This window comes from Musca domestica, unplaced genomic scaffold (genome assembly GCF_030504385.1).
Source record: "Musca domestica strain aabys unplaced genomic scaffold, Musca_domestica.polishedcontigs.V.1.1 2, whole genome shotgun sequence".
Taxonomy (NCBI): domain Eukaryota; kingdom Metazoa; phylum Arthropoda; class Insecta; order Diptera; family Muscidae; genus Musca; species Musca domestica.
Genome location: NW_026712249.1, coordinates 21884541 through 21901840, shown reverse-complemented (window position 1 = coordinate 21901840; position 17300 = coordinate 21884541). Strand labels below are relative to the sequence as shown.

At 36.4% G+C, this 17300-nt stretch overlaps 1 protein-coding gene across 1 annotated transcript in view; it reads right to left on the bottom strand.

Moving 5' to 3' along the window:
* The window catches only part of LOC101895868 (protein mab-21-like), a 30218-nt gene extending 13295 nt beyond the window's left edge, over window positions 1–16923 (bottom strand). Inside the window, exon 1 of the mRNA XM_059121956.1 lies at window positions 15324–16923. Within this exon, the coding sequence (XP_058977939.1) occupies window positions 15324–15526 (203 nt within the window). The 5' untranslated portion in view covers window positions 15527–16923. The remainder of the gene's footprint in view (window positions 1–15323) is intronic.
* Window positions 16924–17300: the final 377 nt, after the last annotated feature.

Genomic DNA, 17300 nt, shown 5'->3' with positions numbered 1-17300 from the left:
ATATTCTTAATTTTTGGTGATTTTAGTTATAAACATATTTTTTTTCAAGTTTCGCATTTGAATATTGTAATAGCTTGTGACAAAAGTTGCCTATGCAGGTCCACGTCGTCGTACAGACCCTAATATACGGCTACATTAATATTTTTAAGATTTTAACAGAATTTTTAACCGATTTTATTTATTTATTTATTTTTTTTTTTTTGGGAAAATAGCCAAATTTGTATCAAATGGTGGAGGGTATTCAAAGCCCGAACTTACAGCCTTTTTACTTGTTTCTTATTTTGTTTTCACATGGTGGATAATATTAAACCTTCATCTTGCCTAAGCTTCACTCCATTATTACTAATTTAATCCCCTTTGTACTTAGTTGATCTTTTTTCCAAATCTAATAGTCTCATGCAAATTATCTGCGGCAGCAAGTCATGAGTTCAAACTAAAATCATGTTATCAATAAGCAGCTTATGGAATTGAACATGACAAATACCACACCCATTTACTTTACAAAAGTCCCGCAGAACAACAGACTCGATGCCAATAAATAGTTGACCTAAGCCCCCAACCATTTGCGGTCATATGCATTTGTAAGAGTTTGTTCTATTTAGAAGACAAGACAAGGCAAAACAAGAAAACTAAATTGCGTCCAAATGACAGATACTTGTAATGCTAAGCCATATCAAGTTTATGACTTGAAAACCACAGCGCGCTTGCGTGCCACAATAATTGTAAGAATTCCCACAAAACGAAACCGGTTAATTGAGTCTTCGATTACTCGGTTCAATTAAGGTTGTACCAGCACCACCACACAAAGATATTCATTACCGGGTTGATTTGTCACCGAAAGCCATACATGAATTGTGGAGTGTGAAGTGTGAAGAGTTTTGTTCAACAGATCGATGATACAAACCTGTGGCAGATCGATTGGCAAGCAAGCTGAACAAAAAAGACACAGATAGAGATATATACAGGGTGAGATGGAAAAACTGCAACCAACTTCAGACTGCTGTCATTTCTAAGCCACTCGTCCGACAGCAGTTAAAATTATTTCAGTGCCAGCTCATTATATTGTTTAGAAGCGTACAAAAGCCTTTTTGGTGCGAATTTTCCAGAAAAAACTTATTCGTGATGGAATTCAAGCGTGATAGTGTGATTTCTTTATATTTGGCTGGAAAACCACAAGTGGCAATCGTTAGAGCACTCCACCATTTAAATGTGAATAAATCTTTTGTGTCTCGTTCCATCGCTCCTTACCGTGTGATACTGGTAGCGTAGCCCGACGTCAAGGAAGGGGACGGAAGAAAACAGCAACATCAGCAAAGATGGTTCGAAAAGTAACGAAGCTACTTGATCGCGTCACAGTGGCCGAAAAAATGGCTCGTGAGCTGAACATATCGCAATATTCCATTCGGCAAATATTGAAAAATGAGCTTGGGGTTAAGCCATTGAAATTCCACAAAGTGCAAGAACTTACACCGCAACAGAAAGAAAATAGACTCAAAAGAGCTAAAGAAGCGAAGCAAAGCTTGGCTGAAATTGGTGAACTGTCGAAATTTGATGATCGTGTTTCCTTGCCGAAGAGGTCAGCTGAAAATGTACACCAACGGTTGGCCACCAGAACTCAAGCGCCGGTCATGGTGATAGTTTGGGCCGACATAACAGCCGATGGTTGCTCTCCGCTCGTATTAATCGACATATTAATCGGCATTAGAATAAATGCCGAATATTATCGCGAAAATATATAAACATTTTGGCCGCAGACCTTGGACATTCCAACAGGACTCAGCACCATCGCACTCAGCAAGCGCCACTCAAGAATGGTTACAAAATGAGGCTCCTCGCTCCATTTCCAGCTCACAATGGTCACCAAAATCTCCGGATACCAATCCGTTGGACTATTGTGTCTGAGAAGGCGCTTTGCCGTTAATGGGACAGAATACCGCAGAGCAATATTCGGACAATACGTGACAATTTCATTGGCCGTTCGATGGCCACAATTCGTGCCAAAGGTGACCAATTCGAACCAATCTAAACTTATTCTTAAATTTTATGCCATTTCCGACATTTTTGCTCTCATTCAATAAAATTAAAAAAAAAATGTAAAAATTATGGCGTTTGACATTGTCGCTGTATTTTTTTTATCCCACCCTGTATTTAGAGTGAGAGAGGGGATAGCCAAAGTCAGGCAATTTAAACTAAAGCACGACGACAACTAAAACAATTAGCACGTAAGACAAGTAGTCATTTGGTTGTCAAGGCTGTACGTTTTTTTGCTCTCTTTCGCTGCCTTCACCTCTTTTCGTGTTTTTGCCAAAATCGCCACCATCATCCTCCAAAACGATAAACCAACCAGCCAGTCAGCCAAGCAACATTGCATCAATACAAATTGATGAGTTACGTTGTGAAATGGATGTTGTTGTGGCAAACATTTTGACACAACTGCAGGTAATACTAAATCATGCCATACATGTTGCAAGCTTCTGTTTTGGGCCCAATCAATTGTGGCCAGAGAGACAGACAGACAGACAGGCTTGGTTATGTGGCTGGCATGCTAGCTGACAATGAGTGTGTGTTTTCTTTTATAGATGGGTTACAAATGAGTAGGCCCCCCCTTACCCCCCTCCAGCTCCCTCTCTTTACCCGGGACCAATTGACAATCTTCGATTTCTCTATGGTTTAAATGTAATTATCATAGATGCCACTCAATTGCCAACCATCCACACAATTCCATTCCACTCTACTCGCATTCGTATTCTGTTGATAAACGAGCCGTGTTTAGAAATCCCGATTGAGAATTGATTCTATTGCATTTCAATCGTTCGATTTGTGGTCGTTTCTTTCACCACAATCTTTAAGCATTTTTATTCCGTTTTTTCTTTGTCATGTTCACTTATAATGTCATCTTCTTTGGCAATCAACACCATCGTCACTCAAGACCATGATTATGTGTCAAAATGTTGAATGCTTTAGTTTTTGGTTTTTTTTTTCTTCTGCAGTCAGATAGTTTGAAATGCATAGAAGTGTCTTATGGATTGGTTTTCCAATATCTTTTACATATTTGAAATTCCAAGGTACCCTATATATTCTACTTAGACAAATTAATACCCGTAAGAAACGAAAAGGAAAAAAATCTGTTAAAAATTCTGTTGAAATCTTAAAAATACCAAATGAAGCCGTATCCATTGCGAACTTCAAATACAAAATTTGAAACAATTCCGGTAAATAATTTAAAATCATCAAAATACCGAGTATCGGTAGATGCCGTTATATGGGGGTTATACGAAGGCAGGTCCAGGCACGGACAATTTTCAATACCAAAAGTCCTACAGACATTATATACATTTGAGTAAAATTTTATCAACCTACCTCATTTCGTTCGGAAGCTAGAGTGATTTTCCCGAAAGGGCGGACATTTCTAAATCGACATAAAACGACATAAAATGTTATGTATATTTTGAGGTATTACAAACGGAATGACAAACTCAATATACCCTCCATACTATGGTGAAGGGTATAAAAAGAAAAGACTCGAATATCGACTTCTTGAAAGTTTACATCGAAAAATAACTGAATAGTGGGGAAACATACCCTTTTTTTAGAAATTTTTGGATTAAGATTTCCCGAATACCCTCCAAAATTTGGAAAGAATTTGGCAATTTTCAAAAATACAATTCAGAAAAAATCCGCTAAAAAATTATTTTAAAATCTTAAAAATACCTAATATAGCCATTATATTGGGGCCTTTACGACGTCGTGAACCTGCATAGGCATCTTTTGTCATGAGCCATTACAATATTCAAATGCGAAAGTTTAAAAAAAAATTGGTGAATAATGTCGATAAAATCAAAATACCGAATATCGGGAGATACCGTTATATGGGGGCTATACAAAGACGTGGACCTGCACAGACAATTTTCTGTCTTAAGGTGTAGTATCCATTACGAACTTCAAATATAAAATTTGAAACAATTCCGGTGAATAATGTCGCTAAAACCGTAAAAATATCGAATATCGGGAGGTGCCGTTATATGGGGGCTATACGAAGACGTGGATCTGCACAGACAATTTTCAAAACCAAAAGTCCTACAGACATAATATACATTTGAGTAAAATTTTATCAACCTACCTCATTTCTTTCGGAAGCTAGAGTGATTTCCACAGACGGACGGATGGACGGACATCACTAAATCGACATACAATTTTATGCTGATCAAGAATATATATACTTTGGTCTAAAATGTATATTTCAAGGTTTTACAAACAGAATGGGAAACTTAATATACCCTCCATACTATGGTGGAGGGTATAAAAATATATATCGGAGCCGAGTTCCACAAATGGAAACCTACGTCCCCAAATTCACTTCATTTGGGCTGACATTAGCCATTACTGGCACAATAAACCTGAAATCGGATTAAGGATATATATGAGAGCAATATTCAAATTTTAGCCGTTCTCGATAAATTTTGGCAAAGGTATTTCCGAGCTCTAAAAGATATCTAATACCAAATATCATTGTTGTTGAATGCATATTACGAATGTAAGGGACTTTTAATCCAAACCGGATGAATCATATGGAAGCTATAGGTATATCTGAACCGATTTTCACCAAATTTTATGTACTTGCTTTTAGACTAAATTCGGTCGAATGTGCCAAAATTCAGGTCATTTGGACTGATATTATGATATAGAGAAGGTTTTGTAAATGGGTTCCCTGTGATACTAAATTTGGTATTAGGAAAAGAAGTAGTGCTGGAATCCAGAATTTTAATATTGAGGTCTCTGTTGGTATCTGCTGGTGGTTTTGCAGATGCCTACTATAATTGTTCGAAAAGTACTGAATAGTACTAATTGTGGATCACTGTTGGTGTCTAGGATGGAGAGGTACATACTCTTCTGGATATGCGTACTAGTGTACGCACCTGCTAGTATACTCGTATGTACATATAAAAGAGTAGTGAAATAACTGACTGACAGATTGATTTAGAATCAACGCCCAGATGAAACGGCTGAAGTCGAGGGTTAGCCTTGGCGCGTAGGCGTGTAATAAGGCAGGGTTTTTGGAAATTCATACTAAAAGGGTACTAAAATCTTAATGATTTGGAGATGATTCAGAGATGATTTTTGGACAAAGGAAATAACCAAATAGTCTGAAATTTGGAATAAGATTCACTGATGGAATGCAGTATAGATGTACCAAAGGGTTTTCAGAAATTCGATCTTTAAGGTTACGAATAGTTCCGAAATAGTACTAAACTTCTAAAGTGGTACCATTTGGTACATGTTACCGTATACAGCTAAAAACTTGAAATTTTGTATGAGAATCAACTAAGCTTGATATAAGAAGGTGGTTTTGGAAGTGTATACTAAGTGTACGAACTGTACTAAATGGTACTAAATTTGGAACAGTATGGTTTGAGATACAGAGATGATTTTGGAAATGTGTACTAAAAGTGAACGAAAAGTACTATATTTGGTAAAATTTGATATTGGGTGAACAGATAGTGCTTATGTAAACTATGATTGGTACAATTTGATATTGAGTGAACCGGTATTGCTTGAAATCTGGAATTTGGTATATTTTAGTCGCAGCCCATGTGTAGCCTGGACATATGGAGATGGTTGCGAAAATGTGTACTACAATTGCATCAAAAGTACTGAATGGTTCTATTTTTGGTATTGAGTGAAGGATAAGATTATGAAAATTTCATGTTAGTTACTGATGGTACCTGGGTTTGAGATTTGGCGGTGATTTGGAAATGCGTCCTTCATTTGTAAGAAATGTACTAAATGGTACTAAACTTTGGTATTACGGGAAGGGATGGAGGTTAAACCGTCAAATTTTATAATGCGATAACTGTTGGTGTCTAGGATTGAGAAAAGAAGGTGCATTTGGGAAAGTGTATTATTATCGTTCGAAAAGTAATAAATGGAACTATATTTGGTATTGGATATGGGTAAAGCACGGCTTTAGGTCAAAAACGTGTTTTTAACACCGATGCCTTTCGGAACCATTTTAGTTGGGTCAAACCGACAAAAAATGAATTTTTTTATCGGTGGGTCCCGCTGATTTCTTTTTTCTTTAAATATCTAAAAATTTACTACATCGGAGGTAAGCCCTCCTGTCGACGTCAGTGCTAATGTTAGTTTGGTTTAAACTTTTGTCGTCTTCTATGACCAATAGTAGAACTTTATGACAAATAATGATGTAGAACATTTTGACTTGTTACGATCTCGTTTAAAGGGAATTTTTAACCATACTTTCAAAGATGGACCAAGAAGACCCCATTTGTGATTCGCTTGAGGTTTGTAAACGATGTAAACTTTCAAAACGCCGATACAAGTGTCTTCCATTTTTATACCCTCCACCATAGTATGGAGGGTGTATTAAGTTTGTCATTCCGTTTGTAACACCTCGAAATACACATTTTAGACCCCACAAAGTATATATATTTTTGATCAGCATAAAATTCTATGTCGATTTAGCGAAGTCCGTCCGGGGAAATCACTCTAGCTTCTGAACGAATTGAAGTAGATTAATAAAATTTTGCTCAAATGTATGTTATGTCTGCAGGACGTTTGGTAATGAAAATGGGCCATGTAGGTCCACGTTTTGGTATAGCCTCCATATGACTGTACCTCTCGATATTCGGTATTTTGATGATTTTAGCGACATTTTTCACCGGAATAGTTTCAAATTTGGTATTTCATAATGGATGCTACAGCCTAAGACAGAAAATTGTCTGTGCAGGTCCACGTCTTCGTGTAGCCCCCATATAACGGTACCTCCCGATATTCGGTATTTTGACGATCTTAGCGAATTTCTTTTTTGAAGTTTTCTTTTTTGAAGTTTTCTGGTATTTGAAGTTCATAATGGATACTACAGCCTAAGACAGAAAATTGTCTGTGCAGGTCCACGTCTTCGTAGAGCCCCCATATAACGGTACCTTCCGATATTCGGTGTTTTGACGATTTTAGCGAATTTATTCACCGGAATTGTTTCAAATTTGGTATTTAAAGTTCGTAATGGATACTACAGCCTAAGACAGAAAATTGTCTATGCAGGTCCACCTCTTCGTAAAGCCCCTTATAACGCTAAGTTCCGATATTCGGTATTTTAATGATTTTAGGGATATTTTTCACCAGAATTGTTTCAAATTTGATATTTGAAGTTCGTAATGGATACTATAGCCTACGCCAGAAAATTGTCTGTGCAGGTCCACGTCTTCGTATAGCCCCCATATAACGGTATCTCCCGATGTTCGGTATTTTTATTTTATCGACATTATAACCGATTTTTTTTTTAAGTTTCGCATTTAAATATTGTAACGGCTTATGACAAATATTACCTACGCAGGTTCATGTCGTCGTATTGACCCTAATATAATAGCTACATTCGGTATTTTTAAGATTTTAACAGAAGTTTTAACTTTTTTTATTTTATTTTATTTTTTATTTTTATTTTTTTTTTTTGGAGAATTATCAAATTCGTCCCAAATGGTGGAGGGTATTCAAAGTTCGGCCCGGCCGAACTTACAACTCTTTTACTTGTTTGGTTCTATGTTCATAATCTGCTGGATTCTTCCTGCCAACTTTTGGCAAGCACTTCCTATGATCTGTTTCTGGAAAAATAAGGGAGTTTTTGCTACTATTGTCAAAAGGTAATTGATTAACGCCTTTAATTAATCTTTGCGGTTGCCCAAAGTTGTGCTGACATTTTGATGTGCAGGGTACAAAACGTTCAGTGCATACCAAATGTTCCTTTTTTTACTCCTTAAAATTTAATATTTTCATTATCTTTTCTTTATGCTTTCAACATGCCATAGAATATCGACAGTGTCAAACATAGCACCAGAGAGATGCCTATGCCTTGATTATATTGCCTTTCTTTGCCTTCTACATTGCCTGCATTCACATTTAACTGCTGTTGAGGTTTTCCCCAAGTTCTTCATATTTTTTTTTTTTTTTTGCCTTCGATTTGCCATTCTTTGTCGTCGTCGTCATCATTGTCGTTGTCAACGGTCGGCAACAGTCTGTGGCAGTTGATCGCAAAATTTTATTCTGCGTCCAAAAAGGCCTCCTTTTATGTCATTTAATTGGTGTTAATTGTTTTTTGACAGTTTTGATTTCACGTACGCATATGTATGTGTATGTGCGAATATGCACGCAGCAGACATAGACATTCACACCTGCAAAGCAGGCCGTCGTTGTTGTGGTGTTTGTTGCTGCATTGAATTGTGGCTATGTTTTGTGACGTGTGAAAATTTCATAATTTTTGTAAACGATTTTTATATTTTTTCCTTTTTCTTCTCTCTATCTTTTGTATGGCCATGCAAGAAAGAATATTTGATGGCTTGTAAAGAGACCATTGAAAAAGTGATTTTAGTGGCTAATTAAGATAAGAGGACATGAAAACAGTGCTGGCGGACAAGGCGAAAATAATTGAAATATTTGTCATAATTTTTGAAATTAGCTTGTTTAAGATAATTATTTAATTATATGAGGCAAGCATGTAGAGAGGTTTATATAATGTTTTATACCCTACAACACTATATGTTGGGGGTATTTATAAGTTTGATTGGGTTAAAAATTATGTAGCACCTCGAAATGTTGGTTTCCCACGTAGGAAAGTATGTATGGATCTTCCTATCTCGCCGAGATGAGTCGATCTAACTATGTATGTCTTGTTAATTTATAATCACTCTGCAGGTCGCAATTATGACCCGATATCCACGAAATTTAGAATGAAGGTGGGGATAGAGCCAGAATAGAAGTCTATTGCATTTGGAGATAATCGCACAATATTTAGGGGTTTGAAATAGACCAAAAACTGAAAAATTTCCTAATTTTGCCGTTGCTCTATAGTTCGCAATTATAGACCAATCAAAGCGGGAGTGAGCATGGGGCTAGGACTTATGGCTGAGCAAAAGCCTTCCAATTTTGATGGTCATCGGGTAATATTTAGTGGGTGAAATAGAATATAATATTTGTGTTAAATAAAAGTCAAATTTTCTATTAAACTGCGAATATTTATTAACCCGGCGAAATCACAAATAGACGAACAGGTCAATTCTGACCGTTACGTGGATGCCGATAGTACATATATCGAATATATATAGCGAAATATATACAATATAGATATACTAAGGAGGGAGATGTTAGCTAGAATTCTTATATCTCAAGAAGGACTGGACCGATTTTGACAACTTTGTCAATTCAGAATTCCCTCTTGGGTATAAAAGAATAAAATCTAAAAAAATCGCATAAAAAGATAACAATAATGATGTTAATATAGATTTTGTAGTATTTTCTGACATTTTTTTATTTTTTCATATTTTCGGATGCGACAGATTTTTTCAATTTGACTTATAATATCGAAGTGTATATTTTGTAATACTTTTTCACCTAACAACACAGGTTGGGGTTATATACAGATTGCAATTATCGTCTGATCCTCACGAACATTTTCACAAGGGTAGGGTTAGGTTCAGAAGGGCTAGGCCTATTGTTTTCAAAGATGTCCGCAATATATTTAGGAGTTGAAATGGACAAACAACTAAAAATGTTCCTGATTTTGCAGCCGTTATAAAGGTCACAAATAGAAACCAAAGGACACGAAATCTCACATGAAGTTAGAGTTTAGGACAGCGGGTACAATGGACCACTATTTTTTTTTTTTTTTTTTTTTTTTTGTGAAAAAATACCAACATTACTTACAGGCAATACGCGAAATACACAAAAGGCGAACTTCTGTTTTTTATGCTGATTTCGTTGACGAATACAGTCAAATATCGTAGACAAGCAAATCAAATAGATGAGTCTAAATTTGGAGATATAGAGGAGCCTCTTGTATTTGGAGATGTTTAACCAAAAACAGAAAAAAATTCCTGATCACACAATTAAAGCTGACCGACACGCCCGAGAAGAGAGTTAAGGACAGGGAAGAATTCTAGCATTTCGGATGACCATTGGATTATATTTAGCTGTAAAATGGACCACAACAACTAACAGCATGACGGAGTGCGTAAATATTGGGCAAATATCCCCTGTCAAACAGCTAAGGGTAATATCTGGGCAGTGCTCTATGACATAATTTCAGAAGCGAAATCTTCCAAAATGGATTTGGAAATAAGGGAGCTTCTAACATTTTGTAGTGTTGTAGGGTATCACATGGTCGGCCCCGCACTACTATAGCCTTTGCTTACTTGTTTTTACATTAGCTTGTTTGAGATAATTATTTAATTATATGAGGCAGGCATCTAAAGAGATTTACAGGGTGAGATGAAAAAACTGCAAGCAACTTCAGACTGCTGTCATTTCTAAGCCACTCGTCCGACAGCGATTCAAATTATTCCAGTGACAGCTCATTATACAGAGCACTCCAGAATTTAAATGTGAATAAATCTTTTGTGTCTCGTACCATCGCTGATACTGGTAGCGTAGCCCGATGTCAAGGAAGTGGACGGAAGAAAACAGCAACATCAGCAGAAATGGTTCGAAAAATAAAGAAGCAACTTGAACAAAACCCGCGTCGTAGTGGCCGAAAAATGGCTCGTGGGCTAAACATATCGCAATATTCCATTCGGCAAATATTGAAAAATGAGCTCGGGGTAAAGCTTTTGAAATTCCAAAAAGACAAGAACTTACACCGTAACAGAAAGAAAATAAACTCAAAAGAGCTAAAGAGTTGCTTTGCTTGGCCTAAAGTGGTGAACTGCCGAATTTGGTTTTCTCCGATGAGAAAACATTCGTTGTCCAGCAGTTTGTAAACAAACAAAATGATCGTGTTTCCTTGCCAAAGAGGTCAACTCAAGCGCCGGCCATAGTGAGGGTCGCGACGGGCCGCCATAACAGTCGATGGCCACTCTCCGCTCGTATTAATCGACCGTGGCATCAGAATAAATGCGGAATATTATCGTGAAAATATTCTGGAGGGTGTATTAAAGCCTTGGGCCCGTAAACATTTTGACCGCAGACCTTGGACATTCCAACAGCACTATCGCATTCAGCACGCACCACCAAAGAATGGTTACAAAATGAGGTTTTTCGCTTCATTTCCAGTGCACAATGGCCCCTAAAAATCTCCGGATACCAATCCGTTGGACTATTGTATCTGGAGTATTTTGGGAATTGGCCAAATTGCTGCGGAGCTACATTCGGGCAACGTGTGACGGTTTCATTGGCCGTTTGAAGACCATAATTCGTGCTGAAGGTGACCAATTCGAACAAATCTGAACATATTCTAAAATTTGATGCTATTTCCGACATTTTTTGCTTTCATTTAATAAAATTAAAAAAAGTGTAAACATTATGACGTTTGACTTTGTTGCAGTTTTTTATCTCACCCTCAATCTCAATGGAATTGACAATTTAAATCGACTGAGTTTTGTAAATCCTTTACAACGTAAAAATGTCAAAAATGTTCAAGACCTTAGGTATAGTATTTGATCTAATGTCTTAAGAGGCTACTCTATAGAAAGCGTTGTTAGTTCCCCGCAAAGTTGTTTGGAAAATACACAACATTGAAGATTTCAACCTGCTTCCACGTAGCTTAGGTTTCAGCGACTGTCTTGTCTTCTTGCCAACATTTAATTGGTCGTTGTTTTTTATGTTCTCTTAATCTTGGCCCACATAACAATTTACAATTTTTTTTTGCCATAAACTTAGAAACCATTTTGTATCAAATCGCCAATAATTCAAATTTTGTGCTCAAATATGGCTAATAACATTGAAAGTCACATAAATTAGTGACAACATTTCTACAGCGAGAAAAAAAATCAACATTTGAAAACAGAAGTGTATACAAAAACGTGATTTTTTTGTTGTGTGTGTTTTAGCAAGCGTCCGTCTGTCCATCGCACCTCTTCAAATCACAGTTGCCTGTTTTGTTATGCAGAGCGTAATCATTCGTTCGTTCGTTATGGCTTTTCAATCAAATTCAAAATTTCTATCTAATCAACATATTTCATATTATTGGCTATTAAAACCAAATGTTGGCTTTATGTTTTATGTCGTTTTTTATATCTAAATTTTAAAATCAAATAAATACTTAAAATGCCAATAATAAGCCAACGGAATGTTGGTTTAATATTTCAAATTAAGAAAAATATTTGGTATAGTTTTTTTTTTCTTTTGGAAGAGAATTCAGTTTATATGGTATGAGGATCAGTGAATGCTGTCACAGTATCTAAAAGTTAAAAAAGAAACTAAACGTTGTATTTCGTTCCATTTGTAACATTTCGAAGTAATCATTTTACACCCAAAAAAGTATACATATTCATGATTATAAACCGATTCAGAAATGACTCTATCTTCCGAAGGAATTGGAATAGAGTCCTAAAATGGGCTATTTCGGCTAACATTTCATATAGCGCCCATATAAGAATTTTAACGATTTCGATGATTATCTGCACATTTCTCAAAGGGAATTATCTGGTATTAAGTATTTGCTATGGCTTTATAACCGCAATAAACAGCTAATATAAGTCCACTACACATAACGGTACCCTCTCATTTTAAGAATTTCGAAACTTTCGGCACATTTTTCAACGGTGTTGTGTGGAATTTGGTATTTGAAGGTTGTAACGGGTTCCTAACGACCCTGAAACAGCTAATAAAGGTCCACATTGTGGTGTATCTCCCATATAACAGTACTATCATATATTCGGTATTCCCATGGCTTCCCTAATTTTTTCAACGGAATTGTCTGAATTTGGTATTTGAAGTTTACAATGGGTGTCTAACTGCCTTATAAAAATTGCTGATATAGGACCTTGTTTTTATTTTATATCCAAAAACTTGTTCGGACCGTACTTATTATTTTTCTACAAGAACGTCCAACCGTTCGAAGTAGGCTCTTGACAGAAAAAGATAAAAAAATATAAAAAAGTTCAAAAGTCGAGCGGACCGACTAAATGGTACCTCATGCATATTTAGAAGTTGTACCCTTTACAAATAAACGTTTATATAGGAATTTTATGTGAAGTTGATCATACCAACTAAGAACCTCTTTTGAATGCTTTTTATGACTTCAGATCCGTTATAATTTGGATTCAGAGGGAACCAATATATCTGAACCGATTTCCGCCAAAATTGACGGAGGCATCTGTACCTTTGGTACCAAATAACAAATAATTGGTAAAAAGTACATGATAGGACTTCCGTTGAAAAGAAAATTGACTCAAAAGACCTAAACAGTTGCATCGCTTGGCCGAAAGTGGTGAACTGTCGAATTTGGTTTTCTTCTATGAGAAAACATTCGTTGTCCTGCAGTTTGTAAACAAACAAAATGGTCGTGTATTAATCGACCGTGGCATCAGAGTAAACGCCGAATATTATCGGAAAAATATTTTGGGGGTGTACTACAAATCTAAACTTATTCTAAAATTTGATGCAATTTCCGACATTTTTGGCTTTTATTCAATAACATTTAAAAAAAAAAATGGAAAAATTATGGCGTTTGACTTTGTTTCTTTTTTATCTCACCCTGTATATCTGAAAACCCCTGCTGGTACCTCACTCTCAAAGGGTCACAATTTTCAATACTTTTATCTGTCATAACTTACGAAACAAGTCAGCGATTTTTTACAACTTAGTATATCTAAATACATCTCTCTTTGCCAGAAAGTTGAGATTAATATGGAATTTATGTTTTTCCATAGATTGGATGTAAATGTTCGATTTTCTTGTTTTATTGCCCATACCAATATTTTTATATGTATTAGATGAAGCATGAAAATGGAATACTTCAGTCGACTATATCTGGTATCTCACGCACATGTTAAAATTTTCTAAAAATTATAAAATATATCATGTAAAGTGAAGGAAGTTACCAAAATAGTCCACGTCGCAATATTTATATCTTACTTAATGATGTCCGATACGAAATGAACAATATTGGCACATTCCTTCGGAACCTACTCCATAGAGGGTCAAGAGTTTGAATAATCATAACAGAAGTCAAAATATTTTTAAATAATCAAAACCGACAGATATTTTTAACTTGTTTTTTTGAGAACCTTGATGAAAATATTTTTTATGCCCTCCACCTTGAAAAGGAGGGTATAGTTATTTTGTCATTCGGTTTGTAACATCCCATAATATTCGTCGTAGACCCCATAAAACATATATATTCATAATCAGCATAAAATTCTAAGTCGATTTAACGATCTCCGCCTGTCTGTTGAAATCAAGAAACAGCCCATAGTATTTGATAATTGTTGCCACATTTTCCCACGGATATGTCCAAAAATTGGTATTTATAGTTCTATGGGTTCTAGCTCCTGTGGCGGAACATATTATGTATAGGTTCACGTCTTCGAATATCCCCCACAAAACGGTACCTCGGATATGATGACTTTTGCCACATTTTTCCACGAATTTGTCTAAAAATTTGCATTTGTAATGGGTTTCAGCTCCGGCGGCAGAACGTTTTCCTATAGCGCACATATAACGATACCCACCGATTCTCGGTATTTTAATAATCCTAGTCATATTTACCCACGAAATTGTTTCAAATTTGGTATTTAAGAAGATTTGGTAGATGACAATCCTCGAATTACAAAGTTGTCTATAGAGGTTCCCGTTTTGGTATGACCCCATATAACGGCATCACTCACTTAATGTTTTTTTGAAATGTTTAACAGAATTATCCAAACGAGCTTACTGGCATTTGTAGTTTAAAGTGGAACACGTAAGAATTGAGATACTTTTATATAAAAATATTTCCTTTAACCAAAGGTGGAGGGTATTAAAAGTTCGGCCCAACCTAATTTTTTTACATGTTTTTATATAGAATGAAAATATAGATATTTTTATTCTTCTAGGGCTAAAATATATTTTTAATATATATGTATATAGTTCTTAGAGTCTTATAACAAATATAATTGTAGAATATTCTGACTTGGCACGACCCCGTTGCAAGGACGTTTTTACAAATATTTTGAAAAAATAAACAAAAAAAATAGTTTGACAAAAAAAATAATATTAATATTATTATTTGCAATAACACTATATACCTTAAAGAATGGATTTTAAGCAATATTAATCCGAACATTTCACAAAGTTTTGAAGATGGAGGAATTTGCTCTCTCTATTTATGTTACCCGATACCAGTTTGGATTTCGACAGTAACAATCTGGTGGATTTTTCATTTTATTATTGAAAACAATGAAATTTTTAGCACAATTTAATTTTTAAAAGGTTTATTTCGTCATATGCAAATATGGTTTCAAAATTGAAAAGTACTAAAGAAATCAGTGAGGGCAAATCAATGCCGCCGCCTAGTTTGCAACGGAGTTGTGTATTTCACTTGAATATCCTATACTCACCGGCCATTACATTCCACTAAACTGGAAATAAAACGGGGTTCCTGTAATTCCACCTCCTTAAGGATGTCCTGGACAATTTTGCAAATTTCTCTTATGGCTGTGGCTGTTTTGAACATTCGCGCCTGGACACGTTCGGCACAGTAGCGATTCATTTGATAAATCATGCGCGTCTGGGCGGCCATCATATCAGGTGGGACCAACATGGTGGCGGGCAAACAGAAGATGTCGCGCAATGGGAAATGCTTAAAGATTCACCGGTGATGATGGGAAAATCAGCCTTTGTTTTCTTAAATTTCGCGATGTTATCGATTTTTTTCTTCAATATATTTTTGTTTCGTTCAATGCTACAATTATTTTGTTAGCACCTGAAAATCGTTCTTACAATTGTTACGGCTTACAACACCTCCGAAAAAATCACTTTGTATTTTTTTTTTTTTTTTTTTTTTTTTTTTTTGAGAAAATTTTCTTTATTTCATTTTGTATCCTTCGTGGGTATTGTGTTCACTTGGAAGCAGCTTGAACGATTTCTTCTTCTTTTCCTTCTTTTTTTTAGCAATTTAATTCTGTGATAAAAGCCGCCATTCGAAATTAAACGTCACAGCACGTTTGGGAATTTTACAATACGAGCAGATTTCAAATCACTGATATTACACAAACTGACACAGATGCCGAGCAAAGGAGTTGGCGGGGTCAGCAATGACCGCAGGCAACGACCTACCCAAACTACCCGATGACCGTTACAACATATTTTCCATGGAGAATATGTTAACCTTAACGGATGTGAATGGCGGATGCTGCAGCAAATTCTTCTTCTTCTTTTTCTTCAAGAACAATGACCCAGTCGGCGAATATGGGATTCACAATTGCTGACCGTAAACTCGAGGATAGGATGCCAACGCGATTTAATGCAATTGCATATGGCGGCCGGAGACTTCACAAAGGCCAAATGTCCAGCAGCCATCGACTGACTCGCCTTGTCGTATGGTTGAACAATTTTTGGGCCTCAATGTGGCCGGACGTTTATTTTGATTTTGTTTTTTTTTCGTTTCGTTTCTTGTTGGACGTACGTACGGCGGCGGCGGCGGTGTTTTGTTTTGTTTTATTCCTTTCTTTTCACCTCCAGGAAAAAAGAACGCCAAAAAAAATCGTGTAGGAGAGTTATGCTGTTTCCAATTGGCAATCGCTTGGCTAACGAAATGACACGCGTCGTGTAGTAAATCTCGCGGATATTTACAGCTTTATCCAGCAGATAAAGAAGTTTAATGGCATCGAAAATAACACGCCAAACAATCACCCCAACAACAAATGACAATAACTGAGAGGAAGGTAGCCATGGCAGCAGAGCTGAAATAGCTGTCGCAGCACCCGGAGCAGCAGCAACAACGACAACGGCAAAGAGGTTGGTAATCCAAAAAACCAATACCATCAAAACAGAAAGCTTGGCGCTATTCGAATAAACTGGCAGATAATGATCATTACGCTTTGATGTTTGTCTGGCTGTCTGTCTGTCTGCCGTTCGGTTGGACAATTTTGTTGGTTATCTGGTTTGGGGGATGCCTGGCTGGTTGGCTATGGAGGAGTAGGCGTGAGTTGGGCCTTAACGATGTTGTCTCGTTTTTAGCAGACGTATGTCTGTATTTGCACTTAAGAAACAAAAACAAAAAATACAGCAGCAATTGCAGTTGCAACAACAACAGCAGCAATTAGTTCTCCCACAAAAAATATGTACGGACAGATGCAGACGCACATGTATTTTCCCTTCCGACACTATGCTACATGCACACAGCGAACATAAGCATGTACCCCCATCATTTGTATGTATTTAGTTCGTATATTTTTCCTCAAGGTATGTAATACCGCCGGTTTACAACACCTGGAGGCAGTTAAGAGATAATCATGTCTTTAGTCTGTTTCTTTGTTGCACATCTCAACATAATACTCCTCTCTGTTGGCATTTGATTCTGAAGACATTTTTTT